Here is a 19,358-nt window from a genome sequence, read left to right on the forward strand (position 1 = left end):
GCATAAAGTTGAGATTTCTCAACTTCAAATTGACGCTCTGGAAACCTCCAACGCGCTGCTGCCGACGCCTCTCGCAGCGCTTTCATAGACAATGAATGGCAGCCGGACGCCTATGACCTCTGTGACGCTTTCAGTGTGAATCCAGGGTGAGGGAAACGGATCCTTGGATGAGGAGCACCAAAAACAGGGATGCTCTCAGGACGATCTGGCTCTCCAGTTGTTCCAGATTCCCCAGCAGCTGGGTGAAAACAGCCTTTCCCGTCTCTCATGCTGAGCAGCGTCTCCTCCAGGCGAGAGGGGGATTATTTCCAGCCGTTCTCTGAAGGTCTTGGCCTCAGTGTCCATGTCTTCACATCCATTTTTGCTGCGACGCGTGGGCAGCTGCGGACTTTTCTTGGAAGTTAGCCCTTTTGTGCCCAAAAGATAAAAATGTTCCTATTTAACAATTAAGTTAAAGTTTAATTTTAAAGTAGGTAAGTCTTTGACATGATATATGATATTTAAAGTATTATATATTTAAAAACCACAAAGACCCGCGGACTATGACTACACTACTCTTGGACCAGTACACCTTGATGTCTAGTAATGTACATTTTCAGGACTTAAACAAACAAAACTGGAATGACACTCATTTTCATTAACTTGAATATTGCCGTACCGTTTTATCTACTTGTCCTTTCCAAATAAAGAAACAATTATGAAAAAAAAAAACCACAAAGACTGAAGCCGAAAATTTGCAACGATGCCACAACTTTGGGCCATGACCCTACACGTATTTCTTTGTCTCTTCTTCTACTTGCTTGTTCATTTATTGTGATTGCCGGTTAAATATTGTTATAATTTTTTCTAGTGGTGTACCCCAGCTTCTCACTAATGCGTTTTCTGTAGTTTTTTTTCTAAATATCTTGCTGTATGTAGCGCTTTTAGTTATAAATAAAGGGCAGTACTCGAGTTGTAAAAAAAAGATCGGGGGAATGGTGGATTTTATCATATGGGGACAGATAATTTGTGCTGAATACAAATAATAACAGCTGCAGAAATACTGCAGGAATGACATAGCAGCAGTTAAATGCAGCCTTCTGTAAGCTTTAAATATCCACTGGGCTTACATCAAATACATCAAAACACAACAATAAAAAACACTTTTCTGAACTTATCAATATGACTCTGTCCTTCACAGGATAAGTAACATGGATCACTGCAAAAACTCAAAATCTTAACAAGAATATTTTTCTTATTTCTAGTTAAAATGTCTCATTTTAGTAAAAAAGATCTCATTACACTTAAAACAAGACTCATCACTGGAAAAAACAACAATTTTCACCTGTTTCAAGTAGATTTTCATTTAAAATAAGTAGAAAAATCTGCCAGTGGAACAAGATTTTTTTGCTTGTAATGAGAAGATAAATCTTGTCCCACTGGCAGATTTTTCTACTTATTTCAAGTGAAAATTTACTTGAAACAGGTGAAAATTGTCAAATAAGTTATTTTTCTGGTGTTATTTTTCTGGTGATGACTCTAAATGTTGAAATAGCAGTAAAACCACATTCATTGATGAAATGACATAAGGGATGGAAAGGGGGGATGCCATCCCCCTCATCCCCCCTCAACTCCAGTACTGATAAAGGGCATGCTGTTACTACTGCTTTCCCGGCCTCCTGGATTTTCTCCAGCGGTGACAGTTGTTGTATTAATTAAAGGCACTTGTTAACTATTGATAAATCATCTTCTTTTTATTTTGTTCAATGTATTTATTTGTTCAGGAAAACCGGTCATGATCGTCATCGAGTACATGGAGAACGGCTCATTAGATGCTTTCCTCAGGGTGAGTATCACCTCTGAAGTGCAAACCACTCAGAGCAGCATCTTTTGTAACTTTTCGGTGCATTTTTTTCGTGCAGTGTCCCTCTGAGCCAGGGGTGTGCAGAGGGATCTGTACAGTGCATAAATCTCATAAATCTTGTTCTTGAAGCTGCTGCAGTGCTGTGACCTACATTTTTCCCCCGGGGGGGGGGTGCAGTGGGGATGGCTGACCGGCCTGTGTGTGTCTTTTCCACAGAAACACGACGGTCAGTTCACAGTCATCCAGTTGGTGGGCATGCTGCGCGGCATCGCCGCGGGAATGAGATATCTGGCTGATATGGGATACGTCCACCGCGATCTGGCTGCACGAAACATCCTCGTCAACAGCAATCTCGTATGTAAAGTGTCTGACTTCGGCCTGTCAAGGGTGATAGACGACGATCCCGAGGCCGTCTACACAACAACTGTGAGTCAATTAAAGTCTCTGCTCTCTCCCTGCAAAGAGTCTTGTCTGAATTCTCTTATCAGGTTGCTTGTGATGCATGAAAATAGAGCAGCGCATGTCCAAGTAGTCTGCAGGAATTCTTACATGGAAACTTGCACTGCAAAAACTCAAAATCTTAACAAGAATATTTGTCTTATTTCTAGTTAAAATGTCTAATTTTTAGCAAAAAAAAATCTCATTACGCTTAAAACAAGACAAATCACTAGAAAAAAAAAAACTATTTCCGCTGTTTCAAGTAGATTTTCACTTAAAATAAGTAGAAAAATCTGCCAGTGGAACAAGATTTTTTTTGCTTGTAATGCGAAATTAAATCTTGTTCCACTGGCAGATTTTTCTACTTATTTCAAGTGAAAATTTACTTGAAACAGGTGAAAATTGTCAAATAACAAGTTATTTTTCTGGTGATGACTCTTGTTTTAATTGTAATGAGATTTTTTGACTAAAAATGAGACATTTTAACTAGAAATAAGACAAATATTCCTGGTAAGATTTTGAGTTTTTGCAGTGTGCGTGCAATTTCGGACATTTTTAGTAAAAAAAAAATCTCATTACACATAAAACAAGACTCATCACTAGAAAAAAAAACAACAATTTTCAGCTGTTTCAAGTAGATTTTCACTTAAAATAAGTAGAAAAATCTGCCAGTGCAACAAGATTTTTTTGCTTGTAATGAGAAGATAAATCTTGTCCCACTGGCAGATTTTCCTACTTATTTCAAGTGAAAATTTACTTGAAAAAGGTGAAAATTGTCAAATAACAAGTTATTTTTTCTGGTAATGACTCGTGTTTTAAGTGTAATGAGATTTTTTGACTAAAAATGAGACATTTTAACTAGAAAATAAGACAAATATTCCTGGTAAGATTTTGAGTTTTTACAGTGTGCGTGCAATTTGAATCTGACTTTATAAAGGCTTTATGAGTTAAACGTCTGCCAACAATAATTTGGTAACGTTTTATATTCAAATAGCATTTTTTGTAAACCATCATATTTAAAAAAAAAGATCCCTTTGCCTGGTTTGTAATGATGAAAGCACTTGAAGCCCAGCCAGTCTCAAGGCTCAAGCCCAATACACACATTTTGTCAGAGCACTTTTAGGTTTTATTGCAGCTTTCATTTGCTGTGACATTGTGTAGATAAACACAGTCTTCTCCAGCCCATCGCTCAGATTGTCAGTGGGGGGTAACGGTCCGTCTCCATGGCAGTCAGCCTACAGTACGTGGAAAAGGATGCATCATACTACCAGAACCACTTTTCACAGTTTTAGTGAACTTGAACTCTGACGTTTTCCTCCTGGGATTATGCCCAGTGGAAGGAAACGATCTGTTGATGGAAAAATGTGGTCATCCAGTATATTCATGTCATCAGCTGACCTCATTTTTAGCCACATAATGTTCCAAACCCGAGAAACGGGGAGCTAAAATCAACCCCATACGATAAAATGGCCACCACAAGTTTACAGTAGTATAATAGTACTACAATATGCACTAAATGGGACGGGTGCGTCGCTTTATCACAGCTTTTCTTGCACAGATTTCTTGCGTCCGTCACTCTGGAAGTGGGTAAATCAGGACTTTTTCCAGGGCTCCACCGTCCCACGCTCCTTAATCTAAAACCTTTCCTTTTCTTGTGTTATTCTCACCGAAGAGTGGTTTTCTCGGGCCTCACACCTGTGAGCGATCTGAACTTTTCCAGTGGGAGGCTCTTAAATCTCTGCCTATTTAAATCCACGTTTGACAGTTCGTCGTGGCCAGACAGTCCACAAAGCGGTGAAAGTCATTTATCTTGCAAAAAACAAACACTTTCATGATTCATGTATTTATTTTTTTGCTTTCCATCATTATCTTTTTGACACATATAGATTATTAATGTTTATTAGATTTAATGGTGGACGTATTCATTGACAACAAAGATGATAATTGATCGTCGTTTTACAATATTCCCTTGTTTTCTCAGGAGCTGTAAAGTGGGCAATAAGTCATTTCCAATAACCTGTCAAGTCTGCTGCTGTTAAAGTTGAAAAGTTTCACAAGATGCTCCATACACGTGATTCATCTGCCATTAAAGCTGTTACAACTCGTAAAGCCTTTATAAAGAGTGGCCTCTTAAAAAGACGGATCTTTCTATCTTTCTGCTCAGGTTTTTTGGGGATAATGTTCTGTTTAATGCTCTCTGATTCTGTGCATAACTGTACAACTCTCTCTAATTGATGTTTTAGGGGAAGATGCAGGCTGTAATGAATGTGATCTTTACTCCAGCCACTGAACTGCATTTCACTGAACAGGGTGGTAAAATACCTGTGCGGTGGACGGCACCCGAGGCCATCCAGTACCGCAAGTTCACCTCCGCCAGCGACGTGTGGAGCTACGGCATCGTCATGTGGGAGGTTATGTCCTACGGGGAGCGGCCGTACTGGGACATGTCCAACCAAGACGTGAGTCACCACGCCATCATTACTGTTGGGGTTGATGGTTTTATTTTATATCGTTTTATTTGGATCCCCATCAGCTACAGTAAAAACTGCAGCTAATCTTCCTGGGGTCCGACACATAATACACAGAACATTACAACAAGAAATTAAAAGCAAACATAAAGAGGTAGGGTATAAAAAAATAAAGGAAAAACAGAAAATAAAGAAAAAAGAAAGGAAAAACGGAAAATAAAGAAAAAAGAAAGGAAAAACGGAAAATAAAGAAAAAAGAAAGGAAAAACAGAAAATAAAGAAAAAAGAAAGGAAAAACAGAAAATAAAGAAAAAAGAAAGGAAAAACAGAAAATAAAGAAAAAAGAAAGGAAAAACAGAAAATAAAGAAAAAATAAAGTCATTCCGTTTAACATTTAGATATAAATAAAAACAATACATATTCAAACAATGTATTGTTATCTTGATTTGCACCAACAATCATTTTTAATAAATATTCATTTATTTATATTTTTTATATATATATATATATATATATATATATATATATACACACATACCCATATACTATTTACATTATTTATTTAATAATAATAATAATTAAATACGTTTTATATGTATCTATTCAAGAGATGTTTCTTTACTAACAATTTGAATTCTTTTATGTTAATAGTTTGCTTAAAGAGTTTGGGGAGTGGGTTCCATGCAGACACAGCTCTGTACATCACCGTTCTTTTACCATAGTTTGTTTTTATTTTTGGCAGTGAAAAATGACCCTGTGTCTTGTGCTGCAGCTCTGATTTTCTGATCTGTAACATAATTTTTTTGTATAGAACTTGTGGGGTTTTTGATATGGGGTTTTATGGATACATTTCTTACAAATATTAAAAACGAATAAAGTAATCTTTCTCTTACCATTAACCAGCTGAGATTTCTATGCATTTTAAATACATTTGTTCTGGAATCACAACCCAGGACCAAGCGAGCTGCTCTATTTTGCACTATTTTGAAGTTTATTTATCACGTCTGCTGTGGCGTTTGACCAGACCACTGGGCCGTAGTCAAGAGTCCACAAGATTAAAGCTTGTGTTATTAATTTAGTTGTTTTTAGTGACAAATATGTCCTGCATCGTCTAACGACAGAGATGCCACTTCCCATTTTACCATTTTATGTATGTGTTTTCCATGAAGGTTTGTCATCTAAAACAACTCCCAGCAGTTTGGTGTCTTTACCTTGATTGATACAAACCTCTTTGATTTTCAGATTTAACTGAGGATTATTACTGATGTTTTTGATGATAGCCAATTATCATACAGTTTTTTTTAGATACATTGTTGAGGTTCCCTTGTGAAAATCCAACATTCACCCAGAGATTAATTGAAAAAGTGAAGATAGTAACCCAGGAACTTTATAATAGTTCCACAGAAACTCAGAAAGTGTTAATACTGAATGTATAATGGACGCACAAGTGGACTCGCTCATTCATCTGAATACCAATCATCTGAGGCAGAGTATGAGTAGAAGAACAGGAGAGTTTCCCCAGGACCAACCTTGATTATTCCTAATGAAGTCCTCTCACTAAAATGTAGGGAATCAAGGACAAAAATTCCAGTTTTAAGACTGCCTAACAAGATCTTCACAAGAGCATCTCGGTGGTAAAGTATCCTCGGGCTTAATCAGTGGAAGAAGTCTTCCTATAACCATGCTGTTTGAATTTATTTGACAGAGAAACTAGACTGAAGTGGTACATGTCCTGAGAATGTGGGTTTGATGGAGTTATGAATATAAATAGCAGAAGTGGAAAACACCTGTCATGCACATTACTCTTGAGTGAAATGTTTTGAGAAGTTTAATAATGACACATGGTAATGGAACGTTGCAGGGTTGAACCACCTACGCTGCAAACAACTCATGCACATTCTGTATATATATATATATATATATATATATATATATATATATATATATATATATGTATATATATATATATATATATATATATATATATATATATATATATATATATATATATATATATATATATATATATACATATATATATATATATATATCTTTGAGATCTTTTAAAAGCACTATATAAATAAAATGGATTATTATTTATTTATTATTATGTATTAAAAATGCATATATGCATTAGGTTTTTACCAACTTGGTATTAACCATTAACCATTAATATATATGCAACCCAAAAAGAACCATTGAGTTCCAGTGACTTCATATTGTATTGTATGTCATGGTGCAGTGGTGTAAACAAGGAGCATTTTTTGCTTCTTTTTTTTTCAAAAATGTCCTCACGAACTTCTCTATCGTCTGCTTTTACAAACCATAAGATCATGTCGGCTGATGCTGCTTTCATCAGTTTCCTGACGCCTCTAAAGAAAAAGACGACAGCAGAGATATTTGATATGTATGAGACCTTAACTCGTGTCAGCAGCATCCAAGGCAATTACAGGGAAACCTGAGCATCCACCACAACACTAAGAACATCATTCTACTCCCCCATCTGCTAGACTTCAACACAGAAAGTCTGAAAACAGTCAAAATATTCACAGTGCAGACAAGGAGATTCAAAACACTTCCAAATGCCAGAAGTTTCTTCCACCTACAGCTATTACTATTTTCTTAATCCCGCTCGTGCCCAGTCCCCATGACTTTATGACCATCACCCAGTCCCACACATCCACGCTTGTTCACACAACGGTTTATTGATTTCATACCTTCTGTCGTCTTCTCTTTAGTTTAGTAAACATGTTCCCTGCAGAAACAGTAATTGAACATTAATGAAAGGCGTCAAAGTATTTGCATAGTCTGTGTACAGTCTTGTATTGTATTAGCATGAGGTTACACAGTCTAAACCACGTCCAAGTAACAGTGCTAAGGTAACAAGTGCTGAAATTAACCAAATACGACCCAACAAGTCCTACCGTGTGCAGCTCAAATGGACTTAGGAAAGTACAGCTCCATCCCTGCACTCACCAGGTCCTGGTGTAGGTAGGGTTGTCAACCGTCCCTTGAAAAACGGAATTGTCCTGTATTTATAAACTAAAGTACGTCCAGTATTGAGCTGAAAAGAGACGCACTTTGTCCCGTATTACTGTGAGAGTCAAGAAATAGTCATAAAATGCCAATGGAAAATGGCATTGAGCTGTTGAGTTCATAAGTTATTTGTTTCTGTTTCACTACAACTGTAGCTACAGTCATGGCCTTTGAGGCTCAAATACGTTTACAAGTTTTCTACACACTTTCTGTTTGCACTTTTGTTGTTGCACTAAAAATGTGCACAATTACAGAATGGATGTTCTGCTTTCTTTCTATTGTTTTATATTAATTTATATTATTTTAAGTTAAGCAGGACAGGTTTCTGTTTAAGAAAGATACTTATTTTAGTCAGTTCATTTTGTTATTTTGTATTGAAGTGAATTGCTGGATAATAATGTGTTTTCCATGTGTTCAAGGCATTCAAAAATATGCATCTAATTCAATTCAGCTTCGAGTCAAATAGATAAAAAATCGTTTCACTCACAAAAAAAGGGGCTAAAGAAATTCACCACGCCAGGAAAGGTGAATGCAACCAGGTTGGCCGGCCCTGCAGATGACGGGTCTCTTATTTATTTTTCAGGGAGTTGGCAACCCTAGGTGTAGGGTTCCCCTGAACTTCATTTGTAGACTCCATCGTTGTGGTCCAAGCTGAGTTTATTTAGTTACCAGATGATCCCCTAAAGCATTTCTCTTCCTCTGGCTTTCTCCTGATGTTATGACCTCACAGCTGATGTATATTTTGAGCACTTTAATTTACAGTCTAAGAAGATTTAAAACACACAGTTCAACTTATCATGACTGATAATCTCTCTTTTCTTTTTTTCTGGCCAATGTTAAACCCAGTCACTATATCTTCAAAAAAAAAAATGAAAGCTGACTTCTTATTGCATCACTTTCCATCTTCAATGAGCTACTGTCATTCGAAACATTTTTTTCTTTCTGATAAAAGCCACAAATTGCAGTAATGCCGGACTCACCTGCAGTTGGAGTGCTGGTTTCTCCCACTGAGAGAGTCCGACGGCAGGCGGCCACTCCAGGTTGTTCTGTATTCTCAGACACCCGGCACATTGTGATTGATGGTGGAGGGAGTGAGCTGTGGTCTTTTCTATACGGCTGCCGGTGTTTAACACCCACAGCGTCATAGCTAAAGATGATTAAGATTCTCCGGCACTCCAGAGCTGAGACCCGCTGATTGAACAATCCCATGTTGGAAATACTAAACAAGACGGCTCTGCGATTTGACAGACATCAGTGTCAGAAATTTTGAACGCTTCGTCAAGACGACAGCAAACTTCCTGCGGGGCTAGAGGAAGAACATTGATTGCATTTCTGCACAACATGTCCACTGCATTGACACCTTCTTCCTCTTTCTGAGCAGTTCTGACAAGAATAACGGATACGTTTATGCAGTAATGTAAACAGCTCCTTATCCATACAATAGAGGAAGAACCTCTAGGACAGGGGTCACCAATCCTGGTCCTCGAGGGCCGGTGTCCCTGCAGGTTTTAGATGTTTTCCTGCTTCATTGCACCATGATACAAGTGGCTGTGTCATCAACAGAACTATCCAGACTTTGATGACAAGCTGGTAACGAGGATTAATTAGAATCAGGTGTGTTAAAGCAGAGAAACATCTAAAACATGCAGGACACCGGCCCTCGAGGACCAGGATTGGTGACCCCTGCTCTAGGAACTCGCAATAGCAATAGAATACTCGCAAAAATGCTCGCAATGGCTATAGTTCTCCGCCATTGACCTTTAATGAACTCTATGCCTGATGCACAGTTTTAATAGGTAAGGTTTGAAGGCTCTGTTGAAATATCTTTTATATATATATATATATATTAGGGGTGGGATGATACGAGTAACTCACGATTCAATACCGTGGCGATATGTGGCCCACGATAACGATAATATCACGATACACGATATCTACGATATTCGATATATTGTAAGAAATTTAATCGATATATCACGATATATGTGACTGAAAAAGAAAAAGAAATACCCATAAAAAGGAAAACGTCTGTACTTATACATTTATTCAATGCCAAAACTTCATACAATGTACAAAGAAAGTGCATTTGTATATTAGCCTCATTGCCTGCTAGGGTTGTAAATGTAAACACTGTACAGCTGGACAGATTAAAGTGCATGAACATTAATAACATGTTTTATATAAACCAGGACAGTGCACTGCTTTGTTTCTAATACTGAAAAGTCAGTAAGCAACTTAATTTTGCAGAGTACCTCACTGCCTCCTAGTCTAGTAAATGTAAACACTGGACAAATTGAAGTGCATGAACAATAGTGCGGTGACAATCCATTATGTGCGTAAAATATCGATATTTGCCATCAGTTTATCGATTATTTATTGCGACAGAGAGCGCAACAATATATTGCAATATCGATTTTTTTCCCCACCACTAATGTGTATATGTATAAGCTTGAAAAATTGAAATCTCATTCTAAAACTGAGTTAGCCAGTTAGCCAGCAAGAGATTTTTGCAACATGATCCCACCTCCCAGAGAGTGGGTTTAAAGCCCAGCAGCAGCTTTGGTTTACAGACTGTTAGAGGAGAGCCAGGACAAATAAAAACCATGTCCAATCTGGGTCAGTACATGGGACATATGCAAGATCTGATTTTGAGTAATGGACCAGAGCTGAATAGATGGCTTTAGCCACCATGACTGCCGAATAAAAGTTGTTTATTCATTACATGCTGGATGTGATTCCTTTGTTCTGAATTGTGAATTACAATGAGATGTAGACACTGTGAAAAGACAGCAAGGTCATAGCTGAAAAGACGTCTTGAATATCCATTTAGGTTTCTTTGTGTTCACAAATATCAGCACTCATATTACTGAGGGTAGTGGTGAAGATGGAAACGTAGACTAAGGAGAGGACACGTTTCCTGGTACTTTGGAGAATTAGAAACACAGTTTCATCCCTGGGCGAAGTTGCTTTGCATATTTAGTTTTTTCAGTCAAATATACACTTGTTTTGTAGCATCTTTGGTTAGAATCTCTCCACCTGCTGGCTATTGCATCTTTTATTGTGGCTTCCCTGGAACTATCCCAACTTCTCACAGCGTTTATTTCTCTGCTCTTCTCGCTGAAGGTAAATGTGGCTACAACCTTAGTGACTGAAGGATGAGAGGCTGCATGGAGAGAACAGAGTTTTTTTTACACTTTTTCAGAAAGACTAGTGACAGACAGTGAACATAAAAGCTGCCACTGAAAGAGCTTTCAGTTTAAGTCCGCTTGGGATGCCGGGGCGGCACCAAAGGTTTCCTGGGGTATTTGGGGAAATGTCGGCGACATCCCTTGGTCAAAATAGCACACAGATGTAGTATGAAAGCTCTACTCTCAACCACGACGTTACAGCTTTGATCGTAGAAGCTGCTTTTAGAGGGCAGAGTCAGACATTTGACTCAACTCCCCCTGCATTTGTCTTTTCAAAGTGGTGTTAACGGATTCACCACCTAACAAGTACAGCAAATGCGACAAGATGTGAAATTAAATGAGACGGAGGGAAAGATGGGAAAGGCAAACGATTCCCTGCTGATCTGTGTTCGATGCCACACTACCCTCTCACAGTTTTTCAGGCAGTAGTTGTTTCAGACAGCTAAACAAATGAATAAAATACTATTTTTTTTCTTAAAGGAAGTGAAGGATTAGTCTTAGGTGAAGGTCAACGTTCAATCCAAATTTCACATTACGGTAATGATAAAAGTTGTCATTATCACCAGGTTCAATGGAATTACAAATTGCAATATCTGTGTCAGGGACTGGTGTGGTGAGGCCCCAGGTGCAGGAGAGCGAGACAGGAGTTCACAACAAAAAAGGGTTTATTTCCAAAAACCAAAAGCGCTGCTTGGCAGGATCAAAAGGTCACACGGAATCAGGGATCAAAGACTAGAGCAAAAACTTGGCAGGACACATGGAGGGAAGAACAGTACGGAACCACGAGGATCAAGGGAGTGACAAGACCAGATATACACAGGGGATAACGAGACACAGGTGCAGACAATCAGGGCAGATGGGACACAGGCGGGGCAAAACAGAAACTGAAAGACTGGGGGGAATGTAAAACCCTGACAATCTGTCTGTCTACCTCACACACATTATACCTGCTTTTTTGCACAGTTTTTTGTCTTTTTTGTCTTTCGCACTGCTTTATTTCCATTGCAATGTACTGTATATACTGTCTATATTCCATAATTATATATATTTTTTACTTTTTACTTTTTTTACCCCTCCCCTGCATGTGTGTGTTAAGTATAATGCTGCTGAACAATGTGAGTTTCCCCATTGAGGGAGAAATAAAGGATTATCATATCTTATCTTAAGATTATCTTATCTAATCTTATATATAAAATAAAATAACAAAAAAATAAATAGAATGAAATAAAAAGAAATACAATAAAATAAATATATATATAGATCAGGGGTCGGCAACCCAAAATGTTGAAAGAGCCATATTGGACCAAAAACACAAAAAACTAATATGTCTGGAGCCGCAAAAAATGAAAAGTCTTGTATCAGCCTTAGAATGAAGGCAACACATGCTGCATGTTTCTATATTAGTTGTAACTGGGGGAAGATTTTTTTTTCATTATGCACTACGATAAAAAAAGTCAAAATTTAGAGAAAAAAAAGTCGAAATGTCGAGGAAATAGTAAAAATTTCGTGAAAAAAGTTGAAATGTCGAAAAAAAAGTTGAAATGTCGAGATTAATGTTGAAGTACAATTTCGAGAAAAAAGACGAAATGTCGAGGAAATAGTAAAAATTTCGTGAAAAAAGTTGAAATTTCATGAAAAAAGTTTAAATGTCGAGATTAAAAAGGAAAGAAAAAGGGAAGGAAAAAAGAAGAAAAAATAAAAAAAGGAAAGAAAAAAAGAAGAAAAAAAAAGAAAAGGAAAAAAAGAAGAAAAAAGAGGAAAAAAAAGAAAAAAAAAGAAGAAAAAAAGGGAAAAAAAGGTCAAACTTTTTTGAAAAAGCTCCAGGAGCCACTAGGGAGGCGCTAAAGAGCCGCATGCGGCTCTAGAGCCGCGGGTTGCCGATCCCTGATCTAGACACATTCACCCCTCCACATATACATCAACACACGGACATTACAAGAACTTTCATCAACATACAATCATTTTTGTTATTGCACGTTAGCTCCTGTTGTCCTATTTTCTGATAGTAATATCTGTATGTGTTTGTCAGGTGATAAAGGCCATAGAGGAAGGCTACCGTCTCCCAGCGCCCATGGACTGTCCCCCGGGACTGCACCAACTCATGCTGGACTGTTGGCAGAAAGACCGAGCAGAACGGCCCAAATTTGATCAGATAGTTGGCATCCTGGATAAGATGATCCGCAACCCCAACACACTCAAAACGCCAGTGGGAACGTGTACAAGGTAAAGAAACAAAAACCTTAATTGAATACTTCTAATATGACATATTTAGTGCATTAGTAGATGATCTCAAGGGTCCAGTGAAGGATTTAGCCTCTGCAGTCCAAAGAGGAAGGATAATTCTCAGGGAATCAATTCCCACAGCAAGCCTGCATTTGGCTTTATGGACAATAACGGGGCTTTTAAATCAATCTCTATAATAAGTTCCTACTTTTCCAGAGTGCAGGGGGAACATCAGCCCTCACATTTGTCAGATGAATTGTATTTGCTGTCAGAACAGACTTTTCAGAGGTGAGAGGGAACTCTGAGCGTACGACTGGTTAAAAGGCCTGTTTCATGAGGGATGGGCTAGAGAGAATATTCTCAGGAAAATATATGGATATAGTGCATCCTATATGCTGCATCTATTTATTGGTTTCTTTGGACCTCACGCCTCCAATCAGCACCTTTTTGTTCCTTCCTGCAATTAACATCCCAGCTGGAAGCCTTTTGTCTCCACTTTATTCTGGTCGTGGCTTGATTGTGTTTTCAGTGAAACACTTCTTTTTAACGAGAGACATAAATGTCTGTCTTTGCTCATCCCACAGACCAATTAGCCCACTTTTAGATCAGAGCACCCCAGACTTCACGGCTTTCCGCTCGGTGGGAGAATGGCTGGAAGCCATCAAGATGGAGCGATACCGCGACAACTTCACGGCGGCGGGATATAGTTCCTTGGAGTCCGTGGCCAGGATGTCGATCGAGTGAGTGGACACGAACACGTCTGGGGGTCGGGCAGCAGCCGGCGTTCACGCTAACCCAGGGGTCGGCAACCCAAAATGTTGAAAGAGCCGTATTGGACCAAAAACACAAAAAACAAATATGTCTGGAGCCGCAAAAAATGAAAAGTCTTGTATAAGCCTTAGAATGAAGGCAACACATGCTGCATGTTTCTATATTAGTTAGAACTGGGTCCTCGGCTGCAAATGTAGCATCGAATCTCTTTCCACATGACTCTTTTTGTCACGCGAATCTATGGAAGAGTATTAGGGCCAGGCAGGAGAAAAATAAAATAATATTTTAGTGGAGGAAGATTTTTTTTTATTGTGCACTTCGAGAAAAAAGTCGAAATGACGAGATTAATGTTGAAATACAATTTCAAGAATAAAGTTGAAATTTCGTGAAGAAAGTCGAAATTTTGAGAATAAAGTTGAAATACAATCTGGTGAATAAAGTGTATATGTCTCCTCTGGCCCATCATCTGGCCCAGTTAGAAGAGTGACTGACAGCTCTGCAGCAGCAGCCGTAACTAACTAACTAACTAACTAACTACATCCTTGGAGTGGAACGTTAACGGTACGTTTCTGAAGTTATGCAACTGTATATGTGTGATAAGTGTTTCAAATCAATATCATAAAGCCAATTTTGTAAAGACAGTCACATGCGCTGTTTGTTATAGTCTCAGAAGGTTGACTTTATTCAAAAAGTTTTGACTTTTTTCTCGACATTTCGACTTTTTTCTCAAAATTGTACTTCAACTTTTTTCGCGACATTTCGACTTCTTTCTCGACAGTTCGATGAGTGCATAATGAAAAAAAAAATCTTCCTCCTCTAAAATATTATTTGTATTTTTCTCCTGTCTGGCTCTAATACTCTAATATCGTCCAGGGGCCTCGTCAAAGCCTCTGGCCGTAGATCTGCTCCCAGACTGGAGCAGAGCTGCAGCTGAACAAACAAAAACTGCCAGTTTGTGTTTAAAATGTCAGTTCTGTGAGCTGAGCAGGATCAGGCGTGTGGAGCAGGTAGATTTAGGCAGAAAGCTTACCCAGAGTGTCACAACAGCCCAAACCAATACACTATGTTTTGGTGTTCATGCATCAAATATTCTTCACCTGAATTGCACGTCTCGACTCGGACACACAGCCCGACCGAGCTCAGTTTTGAGCCGCAGCTTCGCCCTGATCAGCCGGCAGGCCTGCAACATCTCTGCAACATCTCTGCAACATCTCTGCAACATCTCTGCAACATCTCTGCAAATCTCACAACACACACACAGTCACACAACAGCCAATACTGCCTCTCATTCATGGGAAATGCATTCTGGGATATTTGTCCTTCTTAAGTCTCAGATAATGCCATAACATCCATATTTCATAAAATGAATGAATAAAAAACACATCTGAGGATTTCAAACACTATACTACCTGGTGAGTGGATGCATTTTGTCCAGCCGCTGCAGGAGAACTACATACATCGAAATTAAAAAAATATTTTTTTTATTGGTATTTGTTTGCATGCATGTCTGCTTGTGACCACACAAAATGATTACCGTATTTTCTGGACTATAAGCTGCACCTGCATATAAGCCGCATCTGCTCTATTTTTAAAAAAATTATAAAAAAAAGATATGCAAGCCGCACCTGCATACAAGCCGCATTCGCACTATTCAAAAAAAAAAGATATGCAAGCCGCAGATATTTCTGTTGTTAGATTAGATATTTACTACATGTACAGAAGGATTTTGAACTGTAAATGATGTACATGTTTGTACCTAAATAGATCCTTTCCTAACAGTGTCTTTTAACACGGCAGCAACTTTGCTGATTAAAACGGGACAGAACCAAGAGAAAATAACCGCTATTTATTCATCTATTTATCTGTTTGAAATCTGCTTCTACCTATTTCTATCTGCTAAAGAAGAAGTAGCTTATTCTTGTTTGCATTTATTTTGTCTTAGTTTTGATTCTAATTCCGGTTAGAGCGCCCCGAGTGGTGGAAGAAAAATCCACAGAATAGCTGCACCTTTGTATAAGCTGCACGGTTGAAAACCTAGGAAAAAAGTAGCGGCTTATAGTCCAGAAAATACGGTATATTCATTTTTGTGCGCAGTCAATTTTCACAAATTTCCAATAAAAATAAATAAATAATTTTATTCCCCATTGAAAGTTTTCAATTAGAGTATTTCCAAATTTGAGCCAGTGAAGCTTTTCGTTGGGTTGAAGAAGCACACAAGCTACAGCGGACCAGCAGGAACTAGAACCTCACTTTTAAAGTCAGAAAAGTGAAAAGGGCTGGGAATATTCTCCAGTAATTCTCTTCAGTTGGACTTTGAAAATGTCATTTACATCCTCACGAAGGGTTGATTTCCCATGAAAGATAACTGTAACTTTACTGGAAGTCCCACTCCCTTTTGCAGGCCCGGTCTCCGTGTTAGACTAGTATTAAACATGTGCACTGACGCGTGCCCTTCTGTTTTTTTCCAGGGACGTGATGAGCTTGGGAATCTCGCTAGTGGGCCACCAGAAAAAGATCATGAGCAGCATACAGACTATGAGAGCCCAGATGCTGCACCTGCACGGCACGGGGGTGCAGGTGTGACGAGCCGCCACGGGGCTGCGACGGGCCGCCGCGCTCACGCACACAAACTCAAGCAGAACTCGACTTGGGAGCAGCGCCGGGAACGTCACCCCGGCGCGATTGTCAAAGTACACGGACGTCTGTTTTGTCTGACTCCTCCTGCTGCGTCTGGAGTAAAATCATTCCTTTGTTCCTCAGCGAGGAGCCCCGGCGTCCCGTCTCCTCAACGGGCACCAAAACGGAGGAAAAAGGGCCACGAAAACGGGCAATAACGAAGTAACTTGCTGAAGAATGACTTTGTTTTCTTTCTTATTTGTAGAAGCACTCCTGAACTGGACGGCCTATCAAAAAAGGCGTGTAGGGGAGGGCTCGGCGTTCATGTTTCTTTACCTTGAATGATTTAAGTGCACACCGTGACTGAGGAGTTCCTTTATAAAGAAGAAACAAACCATGTCTATTTGTAGTGGTTTCACTTTTTTAATCTGTTCACCTCCTTTTGTCGTGTGCCACAGTGACATGTTGTAGCGCGCACGGACGTGGTTTTTTTTACTTCTTTTTGGACGTGACAACAGGGTAACTCGCACCCGGATGCAGAGGGAGCCTCTGGGATGCACATTTCAAGGGACTGTTTGCAGTGACTTTTTCATTTTTTTTCCTTCACGGGCTGTTAAAGGGAAATCCTCTCGTGCTTATTTGCTCATTTCAAACGTTTTTTCCGACCAGTGCGACACAGAGGAGACGCAAGGAGGTGGAATCGTCCTTTCTCATCACCAGACTTGCATCCGAGCAGCGGTTGTCCTGCGCGGAAACGGTTGCTCCAGGCCGTTGCCTGGTTACTGGTTAGAATGTGGCAGCACAGTTGAAAGATTGTATTGAAATTGCAGCCTCTGCATATTTTTTTTTGTTTGCCATTGTTTTGCCTAAAATGTTGCACAGAGTTTGTTTGGTGCATTGTTATGCTGCAAATATTGTTTAAGGGTGGACCCCCAGAAAAAAAAAAAAGTAGATGTAAACTGCCTTAAAAATGTTTAGATTTAGTTAGATTGCCTGTATTTTAGGTACTTTCGACGGCAATTCTTTCTGTGGCTCACTTTGTTGTTTTTTTTTTTTCTTCTTTTGTAATGTTTCCCTTGTAGAGTGATGTCTTCTTATCTGAAACTTGATCTAGTGTCCAGAGACTCAGTTGAATGACACAGTCAGAAACAACGGGATGATCTTAAATCAGCAATAACTCCCAGGGAGAAGCGGTCCTCGCTGTTCCTGAGTTCCTGAAAGGTGCTAGGCAGAAGTGCACGCGTGTGCTGTGCTCAGATAAACCCTTTTGGAAAAAAAACATCCAGTTTGCAGTGACAAAGTACAGGAATGTACCTCTTTGAGAGCTCCGAAAAATGCCGTGCCGACTCATCAAATGATACGATCGTGTCGTATTCTTGCAACTGTGATGTGCTAATCATCCGGTGGAAATCTGGCGCGGCGTGGAAGTATTGAAGAGGCTGCACGGTCGAAAGTGGCATCCTCTGGAAGTCCAGAAAGGTTCCAATTAGCCACGCCGACGTCATCTTCTGACAAGATGAAAGAGCGCCTTCGGGGTTGGGGTGTGAAAATGCCAGACCAAAGGACGGAGCCGGCGCCCGACGCCGACCGAATCCCTCCGTCCCGGCTCTCTCTGTCGTTTATTCATGCATCTCTACTGCTCATCCCTCACAGGCGTAAAAGAGACAGAACCCGCATTGAAGTGTTTCTTAAGATTGCTTCTCTTTTCCTCTCTGACGTTCTGTGCAGAACAGAGACGAGGGCTCTGCAGACGAGCCACCTGTTTCAACTTCAAGAAAGTTTCCAGGTTGAAGATGCATTATTATAAGAAAATGCATTTATTCCGCTGTCGTCGCGGAAGAGAACTGTTGTCATTTTCCTTCCTGCTGCTGTAACCTCCGAAACAAATCTATTATTTCACATTCGGTCATAAACTGCAGGTTTTTGTTGCACCTACGGCTCGGGGCCACAGAGCCACCTCAGGCTTTCCTCAGCCTCTATTACCACCGTGTGGAGTTGGAGATGTTCATCAGGTTCATCACACCGTCCTTGACTCTGGTGCTGGCCGGTATTACTCCGGCAGGGAGGCACGTGTTCCCGCTGCAGCTCGCTCCTGCCCCGTCCTCAGCTCCTGCCCCGTCCTCAGCCCCGTCCTCAGCCCCGTCCTCAGCCCCGTCCTCAGCCCCGTCCTCAGCCCCGTCCTCAGCCCCGTCCTCAGCTCCTGCCCCGTCCTCAGCCCCGTCCTCAGCCCCGTCCTCAGGTCACCTTTCAGAGGTGGCGCGCTCCTGAATCATGAAACAATTCATAATATCACCATTTTACCACTTCAAAAGCTGCTCAGCTGTTTCTCGCCATCTCTTAACGCTATATGAAAAGGATGGGTGGTCTCCAAGAAATTCAGATTTTTCTCCCTGTTCGTGGGTGACCTTTCATCAGAGACCCTCATGATATGATGTTGGTGAACAAGTCTACTTGTATTAGGGCCATGCAGGAGAAAAAATATTTGAGAGGGGAAGATTTTTTTTTATTGTGCACTTCGAGAAAAAAGTTGAAATGTCGAGAAAAAAGTTGAAATACAATTTCAAGAATTAAGTCGAAATTTTTTTGCCTTTTTTTTCAACATTTCAAATTCATTCACAAAATTGTATTTCAACATTATTCTCGACATTTCAACTTTTTTCTTGAAGTGCATAATGAAAAAAAAGATTTTTTTCTTATTGTGCACTTCGAGAAAAAAGTTGAAATGTCGTGAATAATGTTGAAATACAATTTCGAGAAAAAAGTCGAGATTAATGT

The 19,358-nt window shown here is 39.6% G+C and overlaps 1 protein-coding gene across 1 annotated transcript in view; it reads left to right on the forward strand.

Annotated features, from left to right (window-relative positions):
- epha7 (eph receptor A7) overlaps positions 1–19,119 on the forward strand; it is a 166,625-nt gene extending 147,506 nt beyond the window's left edge. The window contains exons 18-23 of the mRNA XM_061707495.1: positions 1,764–1,825; positions 2,060–2,269; positions 4,591–4,740; positions 13,003–13,196; positions 13,781–13,936; positions 16,436–19,119. Of these exons, the coding sequence (XP_061563479.1) occupies positions 1,764–1,825; positions 2,060–2,269; positions 4,591–4,740; positions 13,003–13,196; positions 13,781–13,936; positions 16,436–16,550 (887 nt within the window). The 3' untranslated portion in view covers positions 16,551–19,119. The remainder of the gene's footprint in view (positions 1–1,763; positions 1,826–2,059; positions 2,270–4,590; positions 4,741–13,002; positions 13,197–13,780; positions 13,937–16,435) is intronic.
- Positions 19,120–19,358: the final 239 nt, after the last annotated feature.

The sequence above is a fragment of the Cololabis saira genome, chromosome 18 (assembly GCF_033807715.1).
Source record: "Cololabis saira isolate AMF1-May2022 chromosome 18, fColSai1.1, whole genome shotgun sequence".
Classification (NCBI taxonomy): domain Eukaryota; kingdom Metazoa; phylum Chordata; class Actinopteri; order Beloniformes; family Belonidae; genus Cololabis; species Cololabis saira.